Here is a 20,121-nt window from a genome sequence, read left to right on the forward strand (position 1 = left end):
ATCAGCTCTTAGTGTGATCATGTGACCCGAATGGGGAAGACGGAACTTGTGACTGAGTCACATGATTAGTGAGAAGAGATGGAGAGCCTGGTCCTTATTCTTCTTATTATCACTCCCTGCAGTCTCTTCTTGTCCCCAGCCCAGGGTGAGTGCCACAGTCACCCACACCCTCCCCATGTCCCCAGCCCAGGGTGAGTGCCCCAGTCACCCACACCCTCCCCATGTCCTCAGCCCAGGGTGCGTGCCCCAGTCACCCACACCCTCCCCATGTCCCCAGCCCAGGGTGCGTGCTCCAGTCACCCACACCCTCCCCATGTCCCCAGCCCAGGGTGCGTGCCCCAGTCACCCACACCCTCCCCATGTCCTCAGCCCAGGGTGAGTGTCCCAGTCACCCACACTCTCCACCTGTTCACAGCCCAGGGTGAGTGCCCCAGTCACCCACACTCTCCTCCTGTTCACGGCTCAGGGTGAGTGCCCCAGTCACCCACACTCTCCTCCTGTTCACAGCTCAGGGTGAGTGCCCCAGTCACCCACACTCTTCTCCTGTCCTCAGCCCAGGGTGAGTACTCCAGTTATCCACACTTTCCTCCTGTCCCCAGCCCAGGCTGAGAGCCCCAGTTACCCACACTTCCCTCCTGTTCACAGCCCAGATTTCCTCTTGTCAGTCAGTACACCAGGATTAGTATTATTTAGCAGTTGAAATGACTGAATTGCTAGTTCTGGTAATTATTAGAAGTACAGGATGACTAGGGACTACGTTACAGTTTCATGTAAATTTAAGAATTTTGTTTTGCTTGTTATAGGTGCTGGCCACTTATTAGTAATGTTTAAATGCTACTTAGTAATCCTCTCAATGGGTTTTATTTTGTGTTTTAGGTGGGGTAATAAAGAAGACTGAGGCGAAGGAAGACTGGAACTATGTGTCTGTGAGGAGTCATGCTTTCATGTTCTGGTGGCTCTACTATGCCGATCACCCCACCAAAAACTACACAGAGGTGCCGCTGGTATTGTGGCTGCAGGTATGAAGGCATCACAGGCTCAGAAAGGTTCCGCTAATATGTGGGCACTTACTTCAAATTAATATTTGTTGTTCACTTTGACTCTATACCTACATGTCTGTTGCCATCTGTATCAGCTCTTATTATTGCTCTACTGTCGCCTCTACGGGCCATCCTCCTTCTCGCCGCTCTGCCGTCGCCTCTACCCGCTCTCCTCCTTCTCGCCGCTCTGCTGTCGCCTCTACCCGCCCTCCTCCTTCTCCCCGCTCTGCCGCCGACTCTACCGGTCCTTCTTTTTAAAGCCCTGACACCATTACCTGTGTTCTTATTCTCTTTCTCTTTAACTTTTTATTTTTCACCCTGATTTACCTTAACATTGTTTTTTGACACCTGCAAATTGTTCATTGTCTATTTTCTTTTCCAGGGTGGTCCTGGAGGTTCTAGTTGTGGGTTTGGTAACTTTGCAGAGATTGGTCCCCTCGACACTAAACTGGTGCAGAGAAATTCCAGCTGGGTATGTAACTCCTCAGTACTGCAGTACTAGAGTTCTTCTGAAAGATAAAATGTCTGGTCTTTGGTTAGAAGTCATGTGGAAAAGTGATCCCAATGACTGTGGCTGAGACGTAATATATAAGGGGGAGTGAGATAATCTTTGTTCTATATATGTATAAAGCTAAACACAGTAGCTGGGATACAATGTAGAGTGTGAAACAATTGTTCATTGATATAGAATATTAACGTGTAGTGTGAAAATGTTTTTGGGCCCCTCTTAATAATATAATACTTAATATAATAGTTTATATTGTGAATGTTCCCACAACACCCTAAGATTTACAAGTCTCTACCCCAACTCAACCTTTTCAGAAGCCTACTTCGTGCTTGTTCATGCACTCTTATCTCCCAATCTGTCCTACAGGTTCAAGTCGCCAATCTGCTCTTTGTGGACAATCCCGTGGGGACCGGATACAGCTACACCACAGATAGTGGAGCGTTCGCCAAGGATGTTGATACCATTTCTACAGACATGTTGGTTCTTCTCAAAGAATTCTTTGAGTCCAAACCAGAATTCCAGGTGAGCAACCAGTGTGATTTGTGCAAATTCTTCCCTCCCCGATTACAGACTTATGTTAAGTACATTTATATCTCCAATATATATATGGCATTTTTACCATTCGGTTTACATGTAAAAGGAAGTGTCCTCCAGCATTGATATTATATCACTATAAAGCACGTTATTCCTGTCCGCCTAGGATTCCTTTTAATCGTTATGTAGTTTCCCTTTTTGCTAGCAGGTAGGTATCACCGGATGAGCCTCACCATGTTATAAATTGTAATTGTTTACATTATAGGTCCCAAGTACAGTTGGATATGGAGGTCAGAGGTAGATCACAAATATATACTTCCCTGGGGAATATTGTGAGTTAAAGTAACCTCTGTCCCCAACCATCCGTCCTTTCTAAAGGTGGAAAACCCCTTTTGACAACACTTCCGCTATATTAACTATCACATTTCAGAATGGCGCTGCTCCCTTTCTGCAGGTGCTGCTCCCCTTCTGGGAAGACACTGTTCACACTTCTTTCTACAATGAACAATTCATTAATAAGGCAGATTGCAAATAATACATTATCAAATTTAATACCACTGCTAAACATAATAATAATAGTATAACACATCTGAGATCTGGAATTGGCATATTTAACATTCTAGCTGTCACTTCCTTTGACCTCTCCCCCCACCCAGTTCCCCACAGGGAGTCCCTGCAGTCAGCCTTTATAATTGGGAACTAGCTGTACTTTACACCATATTATTTCCACTCCAATACTTTGCACAAGGTCAGAGCTGGAGGTGATAGGGTCTCGTCCAGTACTCTTACTGGGGCCTGTTCAGGGTGTATGTGTTGGAAAAGTGCATTTAAAGGTGCACTCAGAGGAATGTAATGGAGAGTTTCACTCACACTAAAGTGCCATAAGTAATAAAGACAGACTCCATGATTCCTCAGTCCATTTATTTAACCCTTCCAATGCTGGAGAGTCATACATATCTCCATATTATGGCTCATCGTCTTACTACTAGAAGCCATCAAACATTCTCCATCCTGGGGGAGCAGAAGTCTCATTGACTTTACAACTAGCCAAACAGGAAGATAAGTATCTCATTGTGCAATGGGTAAAACCGTGGTACACATCTTCCTGCAGAGAGTATTGATATGGGTTATAGAGAGGGTTCTCCCACGTTCAGATCCAGCCACGGAGGACACGGGAGCAGATTAATATAACTTGATGAGGACGTTTGTGTCTACGTTGTGATTGTGTGCAGTTTATCTTTTATTAGCTGAGTGTATCATGGTAATTGTTAATGGTGCGATTTGCTCCCCCCAGAAAATTCCATTCTACATATTCTCGGAATCGTATGGAGGCAAAATGGCTGCTGCAATCTCCCTAGCACTGCACAAGGTAAGACTATTAGGATGATATAGCTGACTGGGTGTGGGATTGTAGGGTTGGAGAAAGTGTCTAATTCAGGTTATGTGGTCTCAGTGTACACTCTGAACTGTCTGTCTCAGACCTCGGTAGCCCTGTGTGTCTCTCAGGCCTCGGTAGCCCTGTGTGTCTCTCGGGCCTCGGTAGCCCTGTGTGTCTCTCGGGCCTCGGTAGCCCTGTGTGTCTCTCGGGCCTCGGTAGCCCTGTGTGTCTCTCGGGCCTCGGTAGCCCTGTGTGTCTCTCGGGCCTCGGTAGCCCTGTGTGTCTCTCTGGCCTCGGTAGCCCTGTGTGTCTCTCGGGCCTCGGTAGCCCTGCTAGGGTCCCAGACCTCGCTTTATGAGGTAACTGTGTGTTCTCTCACGGTCTATGGCTGTGACCAATGAGATAACTGTGTTTCTCTACCTGTAGGCTATGACAGCGGGGAGCATTAAGTGCAACTTTGGAGGAGTAGCGCTGGGAGACTCGTGGATTTCCCCCATTGGTAGGTTGACAGAGAACAATATGTAATAAGGTGTTATGACAAACTAAGTTCTAGATCTGCATTACCTCATACTGTATAAGGGGAGAAGGGAAGTCATGTAATGGTGAAGGCTGGAAGCAGGCAGCAGCTAAGGAGGTTAATGATGTAGATGAGGGATGTGCGGCACATGCACTGAAACATTGCAGGTTGGACACACATGACAGCTGGGAAGGAGGGAGGGGGAGTTCAGTAATAAGAGGCTGGGAGGAGTCAACCTCTCTGCCTCAGTATGACTGATGCAGCTGGAGCATGATGGGTAGCACACACTGGGGAATTCCAGCGTATAAGGGGAATTGGTCGGTAGAGTTTAGTACAGTGATGGGCAACAGGCAGCACTCTGAACCTTCACCTGCAACCACCAGCATCTTCCTGCTTTATTGCCAGGTTTGTTTGCTATAGCGTGTAATACTTGTTTGAAATGCCTGCTGATACGGTATTACAGATAGGTGTCTATTTCTTTGATTAAATGTATTATTTTAACTTATTACTGAGATTAAGGGTAATGTGCCCTAATGGGCCCCTTTTGAAGGTTAGAGGGCCGCCCTTGTGGCTCCCTGAAGTGTAACCGTTTCCTATCACTGGCATAGTAGATGACTTATGTAGGTGGTTTGCACACACTGAGGCCTTGCTGGGGTACACATTGATGGGGGAGGTGTCCTGTCCTGTCTTCCCACATTTAAACATTCTCGTGCAGGCCAGACACTAAGCACAGTGCAGGGGGGTTTTATAAGTCACGTCATTCCCTGCAGGGGGCGTTGGTGACAACAGTGTATTTTATTTTTCTGTTTACAGACTCTGTGTTAACCTGGGGAACCTACCTGTACAGTATTGTAAGTGGATCTGTGTATTGTGTGTCTTACATTGGTGCTGCATAGTACACATTTCATTGTCTGACTCTCTTATGGAACTCTGTGGCCCTTGTCTCCTCTAATAAAATAGGAATGTGTCTGTTTGTATCTGTTGTCCTGTTTTGCAAGCAATTTGTTGTCCTAAATGTTGGATGTGGAGTTAGATTATAAGTTTTAGTGAACTCGCCCTGTAATTATGGTTTTAATAATGATATATTCAATGTGCCCCCCCTCCTTATTATACAGCGCTGCAGAACATGTTGATATAATAATGATATGTTGTAATGAGTGGGGTCCTTTACTTTCTGTACCATTGCATGTCCCTGTATTGGTATTACAGTATATTCAGTATGCCCCCCCCATATTGTATAGAGTTATGGAATATGTTGGTTCTATAGTGTAAGTTATAATGAGCATGGTCCTCTAGCCTTCTATGTCTGTGTATGTATCTCTATTGTTATAATGGTATATTCAGTGTTTCACTTATTGTGAATGAAGTGTAATAATTTTCTGCCGTGTCTTCTTTTTAACCATTGTCTAGTCACTCCTGGATGAACATGGGTTAAAGGAGGTGCAGAGCTCTGCCAATGCAGTGCAGGATGCCCTCAATAAAGGTCAATTTGTCGAGGCCACAGAATTGTGGTCCAGGACAGAGGATGTGATTGAGCAGGTAAGAGGACATCCTGCAGTACTGCCAGTGTCCAGCAGATGTCATGTGTACTCACTCTTGTGTCAACCTCCTCTATTATATTGGACACCTTCTGGGACTTGCTCTTCTTAGTGTATATAGAGGACCCTGCAGACTTTGGGCTAAATTAACAAAGTAAAGTTAAATCAAAAATAGTGTTAATATGGTTACTTTTCATTTAAGTCAATAATCAATGTCTACACTTTTATTTTTAAGATGGTTATAGTCAAAGTGATGTGTTCTTTAAAACTGGGATTAACTTAAATTGCCTTCAAATTTAATGCTAACATTTGTGAATTCCATGCTTGATACTTCTATAGAATTACTCCATATAATTATTACTAAAAAACCTTACTTTAAATCTGCAGTTACTATTTCCAAATTCACAAAAGTATTCTGCAGCCTGTGAGAATTGGTCTATAAGAGAACCCTTAGATCTGACTATCATATTAGCAAATTGCTTTGTTTTTTTGCATTTATATGAATAATATTTACACTGCTTCAGGTTCTAAAACGGTTGCTCTAAGTTGATAGAACTTAGAACACTCTTAGAACCTAAAGCAAGATAGGCTGTTGTTCCATATAATATGTTTAACAATAGTGTACATTAAATAATCATCACAACAGCATGTCCTTCCTCTCCCACCTCTCTTTCTCGCTTAGCGATTGACGTTACCAGTAAATCTCCCCTGGAATGTGATCATGTGTGGAGTGGTGATATCTGTGAATCAGGACCCATTGAGAAAGGATTGCAGGAAATGTTAATTTTGTGTTTTATTTTAGAATACAGATGGTGTGAACTTTTACAATATTCTAACCAAGGATTCTCTAATGGCCAAAAATACTTTCAGGACAAATAGGAAGTTCAGTAATCCATCTCTAGGTGAGTTAATGGGGCTGGGAATGAGGTGGGAGAACCCTGTGGTATAATTGGCAAAATATCCCTTAATTACCCATAACATCTCAAGCTGGACCATCTTCCATATACTGTCTCCTTGCTCTCCAGCCAAGCTGTACCAGCGCCACGTCCTGCATCTGCAGACAGATGACTTGGATGAGCTGATGAATGGACCAATCAGAGCAAAGTTAAAGATCATCCCTGATTCGGTCACATGGGGAGGTAATTGTTCTGGTCACAGGCTGCATAATGAGAGGTGGGTTTGGAGGGTCATACTTAAGATAAGTAATCTCTTCCATTGCTCAGGACAGTCCTCACAAGTGTTTGAAAACATGGTCGGTGACTTCATGAAACCAGTCATTAGTGTCGTGGATGAGCTTCTATCTGCTGGAATTAATGTCACTGTGTACAACGGACAGCTGGACCTCATTGTGGACACTGTGGGTGAGTAGGAATGGGGGGGACCTTGCAGGAACTGGGCTTTCCACACACCGTCATCACTAATTATGTGTCCATTGTAAGAAGCCAGCGATGAGTGCTTCCAGAGTAAATATATCCTACTGAGTCATTCTATGTATCTCGTGTTTTTCTATCAGGTCAGGAGAACTGGGTGAAACAATTAAAGTGGAAGAAACTTGACCAGTTCAAGAGCTTGCAGTGGACGGCGCTGCATCTACCAGATTCCAGAGAGACTGCCGCCTTCTACAAGTCCTGGGACAACTTCAACTTCTATTGGATCATGAAGGCAGGCCACATGGTCAGTCTGGGTGTCCCTAATGCCTTACTTCCAACAATACAACATACTTATGTACACCTTCTATTTTATGTTGGCATTCCCATATCTCCTACAACAGATTGTCAATCCTCTACAAAATTATAGTTCCAGGACTTCATTGATGCAGAGGTCACCTCCACCCTTAGAAAACCTATTTAAGCTAAAATTCATAAACCCCGGTCTAATTTTGAGCTGGCACCTATTTCACTTCATAGGCTTTCAAGGTCTTTGTAGCTCTAATATTCCTGCCTGTCATTGTCTGTATGTGGTACATCTCTGCTCTGCAGCCTACCGCTGGCACTATCTTTCTGCTCTGCAGCCTACCGCTGGCACTATCTCTCTGCTCTGCGGCCTACCGCTGGCACTATCTTTCTGCTCTGCAGCCTACCGCTGGCACTATCTCTCTGCTCTGCGGCCTACCGCTGGCACTATCTTTCTGCTCTGCGGCCTACCGCTGGCACTATCTTTCTGCTCTGCGGCCTACCGCTGGCACTATCTTTCTGCTCTGCGGCCTACCGCTGGCACTATCTGCTCTGCGGCCTACCGCTGGCACTATCTTTCTGCTCTGCAGCCTACCGCTGGCACTATCTTTCTGCTCTGCAGCCTACCGCTGGCACTATCTTTCTGCTCTGCAGCCTACCGCTGGCACTATCTTTCTGCTCTGCAGCCTACCGCTGGCACTATCTTTCTGCTCTGCAGCCTACCGCTGGCACTATCTTTCTGCTCTGCAGCCTACCGCTGGCACTATCTTTCTGCTCTGCAGCCTGCCGCTGGCACTATCTTTCTGCTCTGCAGCCTACCGCTGGCTCTTTCTTTCTGCTCTGCAGCCTACCGCTGGCACTATCTTTCTGCTCTGCAGCCTACCGCTGGCACTGTCTCTACTTTTTACAGCCTGTGCTTGTAGCTCTCTGCTTGGTGCAGCATACAGGGAGCACATAACATTAGAGCCAGCAGGGGGCAGCAGTGTCCACATTACTTTTATACATTGCAAATGCAGATCTACATTGTTGTTCCCATTCATCATATGTAGTTCTTTATCACTAATCAGCTTGTGGAGGAAATTGTTAAGCAGACTGCTTAAAGCCCAAAAGTTTATTGTAATGAACGTCACTTCTTACTAAAATTCTGGAGTCCCACTAATGTATTGGAGCAGAGATGATTTTTGGATTCACTTTCAATATGGATATTCGGCATCACTGTTTATTTATCTAGTGCCAGCAAATTCCATAGTGCTTTACAATTGGGAACAAACACAGTACTAAAACACTGCTGGGTAATACATACAGAGAGGTAAGAATGCTCTGCCCGCAAGCTTACAATCTATGGGATAATCTAAAAACCCAACTATTGCACAGTGACATCGGTCGCCCACACATGCCATGCTTAGTATGCCATTCTTCAATGACCAGCTGTTTAATTGACATCTTAAAAGGGTTCCTCACCTTATTGGCTTGTGCAGGCCCTCCTGCAAATTTTACCAAATATATGTATATTCTTTCTGCCTTGTGATCTATATCTTTATGCTGTCGGATATGTTCACTGACACAGCACATGAAAAGGCCTATTTTTTTCATTATTGGGGGTGTGAGGACCGTTACATTGCCATAGTGGTGCCTTAGCCATACTCACCTCTTCCTCTGTTCCGCCGGATTTTATCTAGGAGTGGTAGACAGTCACACCCCTGACTAGGACCGCGTTCATCTGCCCAATGAGCCATGCGTGACGTTCAGGAATGGAGGACTGAACTGAGGAGGGCGGATTTTCTACACCAGGCATATTATTACAGTACTGTAATAAATAACAGACTGGCAGCATGGTGACGTAGTGGTTAGCACTTCTGCTTCACAGCGCTGGGGTCATGAGTTCACTTCTCAACCATGGCCTTATCTGTGTGGAGTTTGTATGTTCTCCCTGTGTTTGGGTGGGTTTCCTCCGGGTGCTCCGGTTTCCTCCCACACTCCAAAAACCTACTAGTAGGTTAATTGGCTGCTATCAAAAATTGACGCTAGTCTCTCCCTCTCTGTCTGTCTGTGTATGTTAGGCAATTTAGACTGTAAGCTCCAATGGGGCAGGGACTGATGTGAGTGAGTTCTCTGTACAGCGCTGCAGAAACAGTGGCGCTATATAAATAAATGATGATGATGATAATAAATCGGCATAGCAATAAATAATAAAAAGATGTTTGGAAATGGAACAAATGCAAAAAACAAAGGGAACTATTTTGACCAAACTCATGTTCTTATTGAATAGACTTTCTAAAACGTATAGTTTGCCCGTCCATACAAAGTCCCATTTTACTTCTAAATCTCGTGCGGCTGTCTGATCCTCACCAGAACCTCTCTCCTTATTCTGCAGGTGCCATCCGACCAGCCCAAGACATCGCTGAAAATGCTGAGGATGATCACTAACCAGGAGTAACGGTACAAGAAGCCAGCGGGATCCTGGCTAATGGGAATTAAATGGCCGCCGCCATCACACGGGTTTGCTGTGGATCAGCACTGAATTAATCACTGATGAGCATGTCTGCCTGTAGCACTTGTATGTTATATATCGCAAATTATCTTTCATGATTTTTGATGAGTTTTTGTTGAATGCTAATGTGTGAGGCCTGTTTTGTGAATAACTTACTGACCTTTTTTAAAAATGACAATGAACAATAAAGCGTGAAATAATGTCAATTTCACCTGTGTGGCGTCTTTTGTGTTGCAGCGCAAAACTTCATTTCGTGGGCGAGACTATTGAAATAAAAATTTTGGGGTGTTCCTGAGCAGGGCACGGCCTTGTCTATTCTATAAAAGGTGCGTTTGGAATTTTGAGTTGCACATTGTTGGTGGAGAAACGCGTTTCTAATCCTAGTCCAAGCATTGCAACTCAAAGTTGCCAATACACAAAACTGCCACATGTACTAAAGAGTGATGTTCCCTCACTCTCATGATTAAGCCATAAATGATACTAAACCACTGAGTATTTTAAGAGCATAATGTAAAAGTTTAACTGAAGGAAAGGAGTGATTGTAAAGTGGGAGGGGGTTGGACTTTGTGACATATCCTGTACAGTCTGAAAAAGCAAAATGCACCGCACAGAGTGAATAACAACCCCTCTGTTTCTATATAGTCATGTATTCAAATACCCTGGTTATCAATGAGGGGAGGTGCACCCAACAACACAACATTGTAACATTCGAGAAAAACAATAGAGAGAGAAGAAATTATATTTATGGGGCACTCTAATGTTATAAATAAATTATCCACAATTAAAAATAATATCCTTTATTTGTATGCAATAAAAACAATTATAGTGAAATATTAATAAAAAAAGTGATAATGGAGTGTTGAAATAATATATGGAATACAGATAAAAAGGTAGTAAAACTACCCAGCTGCCTCGCTGTTTGAATGTTGCTGTTTTATAGTAATCCAATCATATACAAGTGTGGTCATAAAGGCCAGTCCTTTATTCACCATTTGTCTCCCTTATTAATTTATTTAGTTGGTACCACGATAAGTTGTTATATTAAGGACTATGAACACCCTTTAAGATTATTTTTGGTTCTAAAAGCTATATAATGAGGAGTAACTCAATATTTATGTGATAAGTGTACCTAAATAAAGATTCCCAATTTGGATATATTATTATTTCAGAACTGAGGGCTAATGGGGAATAGATATAATAAATCTTTCTTTATTGGGTATCAAATGTATCAATATGTTAACACACCAAAGATGCCAGTGACTGTTTTTTAAGCTATAGGCAACCTTGTTAAGGCCTATAGCGAAACGCGTGTTGGTCGGACGCCGTGCTCGCTGTTGGTGCATGTTCTAATCATTAATATCCAGCTCATTTTAGATATATGGTTCAGAGGAGTAGTTGGGACTATGGTTTTTATCCCTCATTTTGGTAAATGTGAGGTGCTACTACCGATTTATTAATTCAGGATTTATCAATAGAAAATTGTATCAACAAATCCTTGGTAGACAGCCCATCTGCAGGGAATCTAATGGGCTGGGATTTAGTTACATTCTTGTAAACTTTACAACCTATTAAGACAGTGTAATGTATCTATCAGGATTATCATTACGGCTGATTGGATGAAACACTAGATGTCGTACAGTATTAAATTAGTTGCAGTTTTGTATGGATTGTGACAGTCAATAGGGCATGTAAAGGCTACAATTGTTAGCAGCATTTTACAACTGTACCATTGTGGTTAATCAAGCCGATTGTATAGATTAAATACAACAGTCATTGGCATCTTCGATGCGTTTATATATTGATTCATTTGATACCCCATAAAGGATGATTTATTATACCTATATCCACATTACCCCTCAATTGTGAAATAATAATAAATCTAATATTGGAATCTTTATTAAGGTACACACATCACATCTATACTGAGCTACTGTTCATTATATAGCTTTTTGAACCAAAAATAATCTTATAGGGTGTTCATAGTCCTTTATATAACTTAGCGTGGTACCAACTAAATAATGTAACAAAGGAGACAAATGGTGGATAAAGGACTGGCCTTTAATGATCACACTTGTATATGAGTGGATTACTATAAAACAGGAACATTCAAACAGCGATGCAGCTGGGTAGTTTTATTACCTTTTTATCTGTGTTCCATTTCTTATTTCAACACTCCATTATCACTTTTTTTTTATTATTTCAGCTATAATTGTTTTTAATGCATAACAATAAAGGATATTATTTTTAATTTTGGATAATTTATTGAACACAATTTCTTCTCTCTCTATTGTTCTCGAATACGCTGTACAGTGTAACTTTAAATTCTTCCATCTGTCCAGAAACCTAATCGCAGTTCTAGTTCACGGACGTGTTTGCCGAGAGTGCAGATTGGACATGTACTTTGATGTGCGCCGGATGGTGTGAAGCTCGTCCTAGTTTTCCGCAAAATATTGGCCCATATGAAGGCCTAAACCTTTCATTGCAGAATTGCTTTTACGGGTTTATGTTAAATTACACTTATCTTAACTCCCTCAGTCAGGGGTTATTGTTGTGTTGGGGCATTCTCATATATTTTAAGACATTAATAAACAGTATTTTAGGTGAAAAAGGAAAAGTTAAAATAAAATAAAGGGTCTGGACCTAACGTGGTTTTAGGAAGGAGTAATGTTCCCACCGTGCACATTTCCAGTTGAACTGACAATCCAGCAACAATAGGTACAAATTGAACCCGGGATATTGCCGGGTGACAGAGCCTCCGACCCCGGCAAATTCTTGGGTCGACCGGGTTCACACTGAACATGGATCTGCAAAAAATAAAAAGAATGAAAAAATGTCCACTTACCATTTATTAGATAGGTAGTATTTCATCGCGCTGCTGTCCGACAGCTACAGGAGGAAATTACATTACTTCTAATGGCCAAGGTGAAAATTATGCTTTTAAAGCGACCTTACGCATGTATAATGTAATCCAGGCATAAGGTAAGCTACTACCGTTCACATTGAGCCTAGACCTGGGGTGTCGGGGCTCACCCCGGCAATAACCCGGGTTTTCCAGCCAGTGTAAACGGGTATCACTCTACTACACGTACAAGACTATGGGTGGACATTGAAGCTAACCTTTTAGATATGCTATCACCATATACTCTCCTGTGGATCTCAATTAAAGACAGACCACCGCCCTTGTCTCTTCCCCCCAGCAACACGTTTCTCTCAGCTTATGGGAATATGGCATGTGTACTTATCAGCTTATACGCAACCTTCCCATGATGACCCCTTTATGGAATAACCCCGCCGTCTCTCCAGGTCAAGATCATAAATCCTTTACGGCTTGGCCCCTGCACAATATAAAGTTCCTACCTGACATTGCCGCTCTGCAGCTCTTACCTGAGTTTTCGGATATCCAACTTCAGTTCCATATCCTGCATAACCATTTCTCCAGTTCTAGCAAATTAGACACCTGTATAACTCAACTTAGTTTACTATGTCAGCTAACCTCCTTAGAGACATTTTGTAAATGTAAGTCAAATCTCAGTGGCCTTATAACTACATTTTATCAACTCCTAATAGCTCACAACCAACCAGATAAAGATAGCTGTGAGCTTAAATGGGAGGAAGACAAGGGGAAGAACTTAGAGCTGGAGGAATGGAAAAGAATTTCCAAGAGCTCTTTTTATGTTCAAAAAACGCTTATAAAGGGCTCTACTCATGGTACTTGGTCCCCACTTGACTCCATGTGATTTATCCCAAATCTTCAAAATCTTGCTGTAGAAACTATGGTCAGGACAGTTCTTTCCGTCATATCTGGTGGAACTGCCCCCAAATTCTGAGTTTCCGGCGATGTATCCAGGACTTAATACTTAGGGGCAGATTTAATTAGCCGTGATATTCTTAGAAACATTGCGACTGCGCATTTTTACCGTTTTTATATGGTATTTCACAAAAAAATATAGTATCTCTAGGCCGTTTCGGGACACTGAACTGAACGACATTTTTTTTACAATTGAATCTTCCCCTTAATGTCACTGACTTCCTGTTTCCAATCTGCCCCTCATATACCCTTCTACACCGTTGCCTTCCAGACACTGACAAATACACATCCGCTCTGATTAGACATATTCCTAAAGCAGCAAAATATGCTGTTGATAGCTAAGTGAACTCCCTATTACTGCAGTAGTTAATAGAATCTGGCAGATATATAGATATAAAGAGAGAAAAAGAATGAATGTGCAAATTCACCTCTTATTAACCATATAATCCAAGTTTAATAATATTAGACCATCAAGATCTCACATATCTATACATATAGAGAATAAATGTATACACAGATCTCTAAGTATGTCACCTTTAATAGTTAAAATACAAATACACAGTATCCAATGAGTGCTCCTTAAGATCTACAAAAAACGGACTCTAGCATCTTGACTCCATATTGTACTGTATAGGAAACGTCTCATTCCATACAGACAAATAAGATAAAATCCTGTATTAGTATAGATATATACAGCAACAGTGTGTCTCCTTAATGAATGAGAGATCCAAACAACTTCACAGTTATTACACACGTTGTATCCGGCAGTGTGAAACCTGATGAAAGTCAATGAATCTACAGACAGTCTTCCTCTGTATAAGAGGTATATGAGATCCCGTTTGTTTAGCAATCCTATGGGTAATAGCCCACGATGTATTTCGGGCATATATATAGATATATTGTTTTCAACCAACCTATTAAATATCCAAGCTATATGGACCCCAGGAGGCCACTGTTTAACCCTCTCCTTCCACTCAGATCATTTTTTTTCTTTGTTTGTGCAAAAATAAAAATATATATACTGTAATAAATAAAAATTAGCATCACATTTATTAAATAGATCTATCTTCCTCCCAACCAACCCCAACATTAAATTAATAACATTCACATTTAGTAAATATATCTATATCCACCAAACATACACAAACTTAAATTATTAAAATTCACATTTATTAAATAGACATACTTCCCCCCTACTTGCCCCAGCATTAAATTTATATTATACACATTTAATAAATACACAAGTTTACCCCAAACAGCCCAGCATTTAAACAATTAGTGTTCTTGTTTAATCAATGGTCCTCCTTCTCCCCAAACTCAACCCCATGTTCAATGAATATCCCCCAAAATATCCTAGCATAAAATTAGTAGTCCCATCACATAAATAATCTACACCATTAAACAAATCGCCTCCACCAAGAAATGAGTAGCTCCCATCCACCATTACCCTACCATTAAACTAATAGCTCACGCCCCCACCAGCTCTACATTAAGAGCCCTTTACAACCCTCTCACCACACTTACACTTTCATTGAAAGCTTCTCCCCCGACACTTACCTTCTGCTTTGTGGTGATGTAGCTTGCTGCCATGGATCTTGCTTTGTACCCACATGCTGTCAGCGGGTAGAGATGGGCAGGCACACACAGCGGTGGAGCACACTATCTAAACAATCGATGGCTGGTCTTAGTGGGAGAGCCCATCCACTCGGAAGTATAAAGTGCCCCAACCTGGGTCTTCAAGCATCACATTCCCGATAAGGTGGTGGTGGGGAGGTTCCAGGCAAATGGAACCCCCCCCCCTCCCCCTTTCCCTAAGTGCACACCTGAAAAGTAATGTTTTATTATCTTATTACATAAGAGCTTGAAGTAACAGAAAAAAATCCTAAACACATGTTAATTAAAGTTGCACTTGCAGACAGTCCTGGCTATCTTCTAAATTCAATGTTTTTAGCTAGGAAGAAGTGTAAATTATAGTTCTGGCGTTGCACAGGTTTATCTTAACTATTTTCTGAACATTGGAAGCCATTATATCACTACTGCAGACTCCGCTCTGGTAATAGTCAGTTTTCTGCTCACGGTTTGAGACGAGAAACTGGATTCTGGTTTCTTAGCAACTGGAAGAGCAGAAATCTAGGAATCAGAGCTAGGACCAGCATACAGCTGTCGCGTGTTCCATATCTGCTCTTTGTTTGTTTGCTACCAAATTGTATGTCTGTGACAGTCTGTCAAATCAATAAACAGCCCTGGTAGAAGCAATGAAGTACACCAAGCTTTTTTTTTATCATTTTACATATGCATTTAAAACAATAATAACATTTTTTTAGGAGCAAATAAAAATTCAATTCTTTGGTTTAGAGATCTCAATTTCACAACTTTTAGTTAGGATAAAGAGTATTTTTTCAGATTTAAAAAATACTATCTATTCCTTTTTTGTATTTTCTTCCTTCTCCATCTGAACTTTTTTATTTTAATCCCCTTCCAGTATCCGCCTCTCGTTTTCTACCTCCACCTCTCACCTCTTCTGCCTTCCATTTCCTGCCATTTCTCCGTGTTCCATTGATTCTTCAACCTTCTTCAGATTTTTTCGGGGCCTCATAGAGCTTGACCTCGGGCCTGGAATAATTAATTTTGTTTTCACTATACCTCTGCATTATACTGTAGAGATTTGAGAAGGACATTCTGGGTTGTGTAATAGGAAGAAATCATCTGCAAATAATTACATTTTTAAATTACTTTCCCATATCCGCCCTCCATGTATATCTTATGGAGATCTAATAACTACAGCTAAGGGTTCAATCACCGAAGCAAAGACTAGAGTCAACAGCGAGCAACCTTGTTAAATGCCAATTCAGATACTAACCCTGTTGGATGGAGGTGCCATTGATCATTTTCACTGCTAATGGATCTAAAGTATAGCAGGGGTTCTTTTAGAGGTTATCCTTCTTTATGTTTTGCCTCTCTCATTCTCGCTGTCCCATCCCCTTGTGTCTCTTTGATCCCTTCCTATTGACCTTTATCTCAAACATTCCCTTACATTATCCACCATACCTTATGATCTTCACCTCTTTCCATTTCCATCTCTTTAGTCACTTGCTTCAAATCCCGAGTGCCCTCAATCATTTGTTTCTCCACTTTTCCTTCCCTTCCACATTTTACCTTCCTCTATCGCTACCTCTTTCCTCCATTAATTACATTTTCCACTTTCCTCTATCTCTAACCCTAATCACCGCACCTAAATCCTTCCTTATCTAACTCTCATTTTTATTACTTGAACTCTCCAACTTTCTCCATCAACTCCTCTTCCCTCCATCCCTACTTGTTACTTTACAGCATTCCTCTTCATCTTGTTTTTATTCTACTCTCTACCGTCTTCTATTTCACCTTCTGTCCTCTACTCTCAAAATACTTTCGCAATGTCTGCTTCTATCTTCCGCATTCCTTCCCCTGTACAACTCCCTCCAATGCATCCTGTCTTCATCATCATTTCTCTCCACATCCATCAACTGTCTACATCTCTCCATCTCACTCTTCTTTCCTCAATTATTTCCATTACCAATCTTCATCCATCTCTACTTATATCCTCCATACCTTCTGCTCTTTACAACTCCCTCTATATCTACCCGTTATCCGTTCCTTTTTTATCTATCTCTACATTTTATTTTTCACACTTTCCGCTCTGCAGCTTTCACTATCTCTCTCTTTCACATGTTCTGCTATGTACTTCACTTACTCTCAGTCCTCTTCCATTTTCAAGGAAATATTTTCTGGTGGTCTCCCTCATTCCTTTCTATCCTACTATTTCCTTTCCTTCCACTCGTCATCTCCCTCTAAATCAACTTCTCCCATTCATTACTTCACTTTCCACCGCTCCATCTTCACCTCCTTCCACAATCCTTTCCTGTCAACTCCACCTCCCCTTCATCTCCACCTTCCTACAGCTCACTTATATTTCCACCCACCTACTCTCCATCTCATTTAACCTATACACTCCATCTCCCTCCATCTATCTATTCTTCATTAGGTCACATACATCTTTAACTTCTCCTACAGTTATTCCTGCCACCAACTCAATTTCTTCCTGTCCCAATCATCACTTACTTTTCATCTCATGACTTCCTTCCATTCTTTACACCTCCACCTAGATCCATATTTACAGCTTTCCTCTATTGCTTTATTTACCTCCATCCACCTTTCCTTAAATCCTTTCTCCCCCATCTACCTAACACAATCTCTCTCTTCCTCTCCTCCCATGTTCTACTTCCCTACATGTCATCATCCCTCCATAACTACTACTGTCTATCTCCCAGTTTATTTTCTACCTCCCACTGTTCATCCACCTTATTAACTCACTCTCTGTCTTCCTGACCCCTGCATCCATTCCATTCCTCCTCAACCCATCTCTTCTTAGTTATTCTTCCTATAACCCTAACTCTATCCTCTACACATTCTGCACTCCTACTTCCCAATCTCTACCTCTATTTTTTTTCTGTCAGGTGGCATTTCATCTATCTCTCTCTCATTTCTATATTGAGCTATAACTTCACCCTTCATTTCCTCTGCTCTCCACTACCATGTTTCTTTTCCTCTTTCTTCACTTCCTTTCACCCTCCATGCACCTACAAAACTTAATCTACCTCATTTATTTATCTTTGCTCACACCTCCCTCTATTTCTCTCCTCTTTCTCTCTCTCTGTGCTCACACATCCCTCCTTCTCTCTCATTCCCTCTCTATCTGCTCAGACATACCTCCTTCTCTCTCTCAATCCCTCTCTATCTGCTCACACATCCCTCCATCTCTCTCAATCCCTCTCTATCTGCTCAGACATCCCTCCTTCTCTCTTAATCCCTCTCTATCTGCTCACACATCCCTCCAACACTCTCATTCTCTCTCTATCTGCTCACACATCACTCCATCTCTCTCTATCCCACTCTATCTGCTGACACATCCCTCCTTCTCTCTCATTCCCTCTCTATCTGCTCAGACATCCCTCCTTCTCTCTTAATCCCTCTCTATCTGCTCACACATCCCTCCATCTCTCTCAATCCCTCTCTATCTGCTCAGGCATCCCTCCTTCTCTCTTAATCCCTCTCTATCTGCTCACACATCTCTCCAACACTCTCATTCTCTCTCTATCTGCTCACACATCACTCCATCTCTCTCTATCCCACTCTATCTGCTGACACATCCTTCCATCTCTCTCAATTCCTCTCTATCTGCTCACACATCCTTCCATTCCCACAATCCCTCTCTATTTGCTCACACCTCCCTCCATCTCTCTCAATCCCTCTATCTGCTCACACATCCCTCCATCTCTCTCAATTCCTCTCTATCTGCTCACACATCCTTCCATTCCCACAATCCCTCTCTATTTGCTCACACCTCCCTCCATCTCTCTCAGTTCCACTCTATCTGCTCACACTTCCCTCTTTTCCTCCTTATATCTCACTTCCCCATCACTATCACTATCTCTCTCTCCGTGCCCACATATCCCTCCATCTCTCTCCTGTATTCCTCTCTCTGCTTACACCCCCTTAATATATCTCCTCTCAATCTCTCCTCACACCTCCCTTCCTCTCTCATCTCTCTCTTAGCTCACACAGTCTCCCGTATCTTTCTCCTCTATCTCACTCTTCTCACACATCCCTCCATCTCTCTCCACTATCCCTCCCTCTCTCTGCTTACACCTGTCCTCATATTTATACTCTACACATCTCTCTCTGTACACACCGCCCTCCATTTCTCTCCTGAATCCCTCTCTGTGCTCACACCCCCTTCATTTCTCTCTATACTTCCACCTCCATACATTTCTCTGTTTATTCCATCCTCTATATCTTTCTTCTCTCTCTCTGTTTAAAGCTCCCTTCATCTCACTTACTTATCCCCCCTCTCTCTCTGCTCACCTCTCTTCATCTCTGTACTCTATTTCTCTATCTCTGCTCACCTCTCTTCATCTCTGTAGTCTATTTCTCTCTCTATCTCTGCTCACATCTCCCTCCATCTCTGTACTCTATTCCTCTCTCTGTCTGCTCACACCTAGCTCCATCTCTCTACTTTCTATCTCTTCTCACACCTTCCTCCATATATTTCCTCTCTGCTCAAACTTCCCTGCATTTAGCTCTCTGCTTCCACTTCCCTCGATTTGTCTCTATTTCTCTCTCTGCTCATACATCCCTCCATCTCTGTACTCTAGTCCTCTCTACCTACTCACACCTCCCTCCATCACAGTACTCTATTCCTCTCTCTCTCCCTCTTTGCTCATATCTCCCTCCATGTCTGTACTCTGTTCCCCCCTCTCTCTCTCTGCTCACACTTTCCTCTGTTGTTGCCTGCTATTTCTTTCTCTCTTTGTGCTCACACCTCCCTCCATCTCTCTCATCTGTTTGTCTGCTCACACCACCTCCACCTCTCTCCTCTATCCCTCTCTCTCTGCTCACACCACCCTCCATCTCTCCCCCCATGCCCACACCTCCTTCCATCTCTCTCCTGTACACCTCTCTCTGCTCCACCTCCTTCATCTCTCTTCTAACCCTTTCTCTCTCTGCTCACACCACACATATCTCTCTCCTCTCTGTGCTCACACATTCTTCCATCTATCTCCTCTATTGCTCTCTGCCTGCTCACACCTCCCTCAAT

The 20,121-nt window shown here is 42.4% G+C and overlaps 1 protein-coding gene across 1 annotated transcript; it reads left to right on the forward strand.

Annotated features, from left to right (window-relative positions):
* The first annotated feature begins 9 nt into the window (after window positions 1-9).
* On the forward strand, window positions 10-9,885 carry SCPEP1 (serine carboxypeptidase 1). Its single transcript, XM_075178066.1, has 13 exons — window positions 10-145; window positions 877-1,019; window positions 1,423-1,512; window positions 1,915-2,070; window positions 3,377-3,451; window positions 3,887-3,959; window positions 4,791-4,828; window positions 5,388-5,516; window positions 6,318-6,417; window positions 6,541-6,654; window positions 6,739-6,876; window positions 7,029-7,189; window positions 9,563-9,885. The coding sequence occupies exons 1-13, from the start codon at window positions 79-81 to the stop codon at window positions 9,623-9,625; spliced, it is 1,347 nt and encodes a 448-aa protein (XP_075034167.1). The 5' UTR covers window positions 10-78; the 3' UTR covers window positions 9,626-9,885.
* The last annotated feature ends 10,236 nt before the right edge of the window (window positions 9,886-20,121 follow it).

This window comes from Mixophyes fleayi, chromosome 6 (assembly GCF_038048845.1).
Source record: "Mixophyes fleayi isolate aMixFle1 chromosome 6, aMixFle1.hap1, whole genome shotgun sequence".
Taxonomy (NCBI): domain Eukaryota; kingdom Metazoa; phylum Chordata; class Amphibia; order Anura; family Limnodynastidae; genus Mixophyes; species Mixophyes fleayi.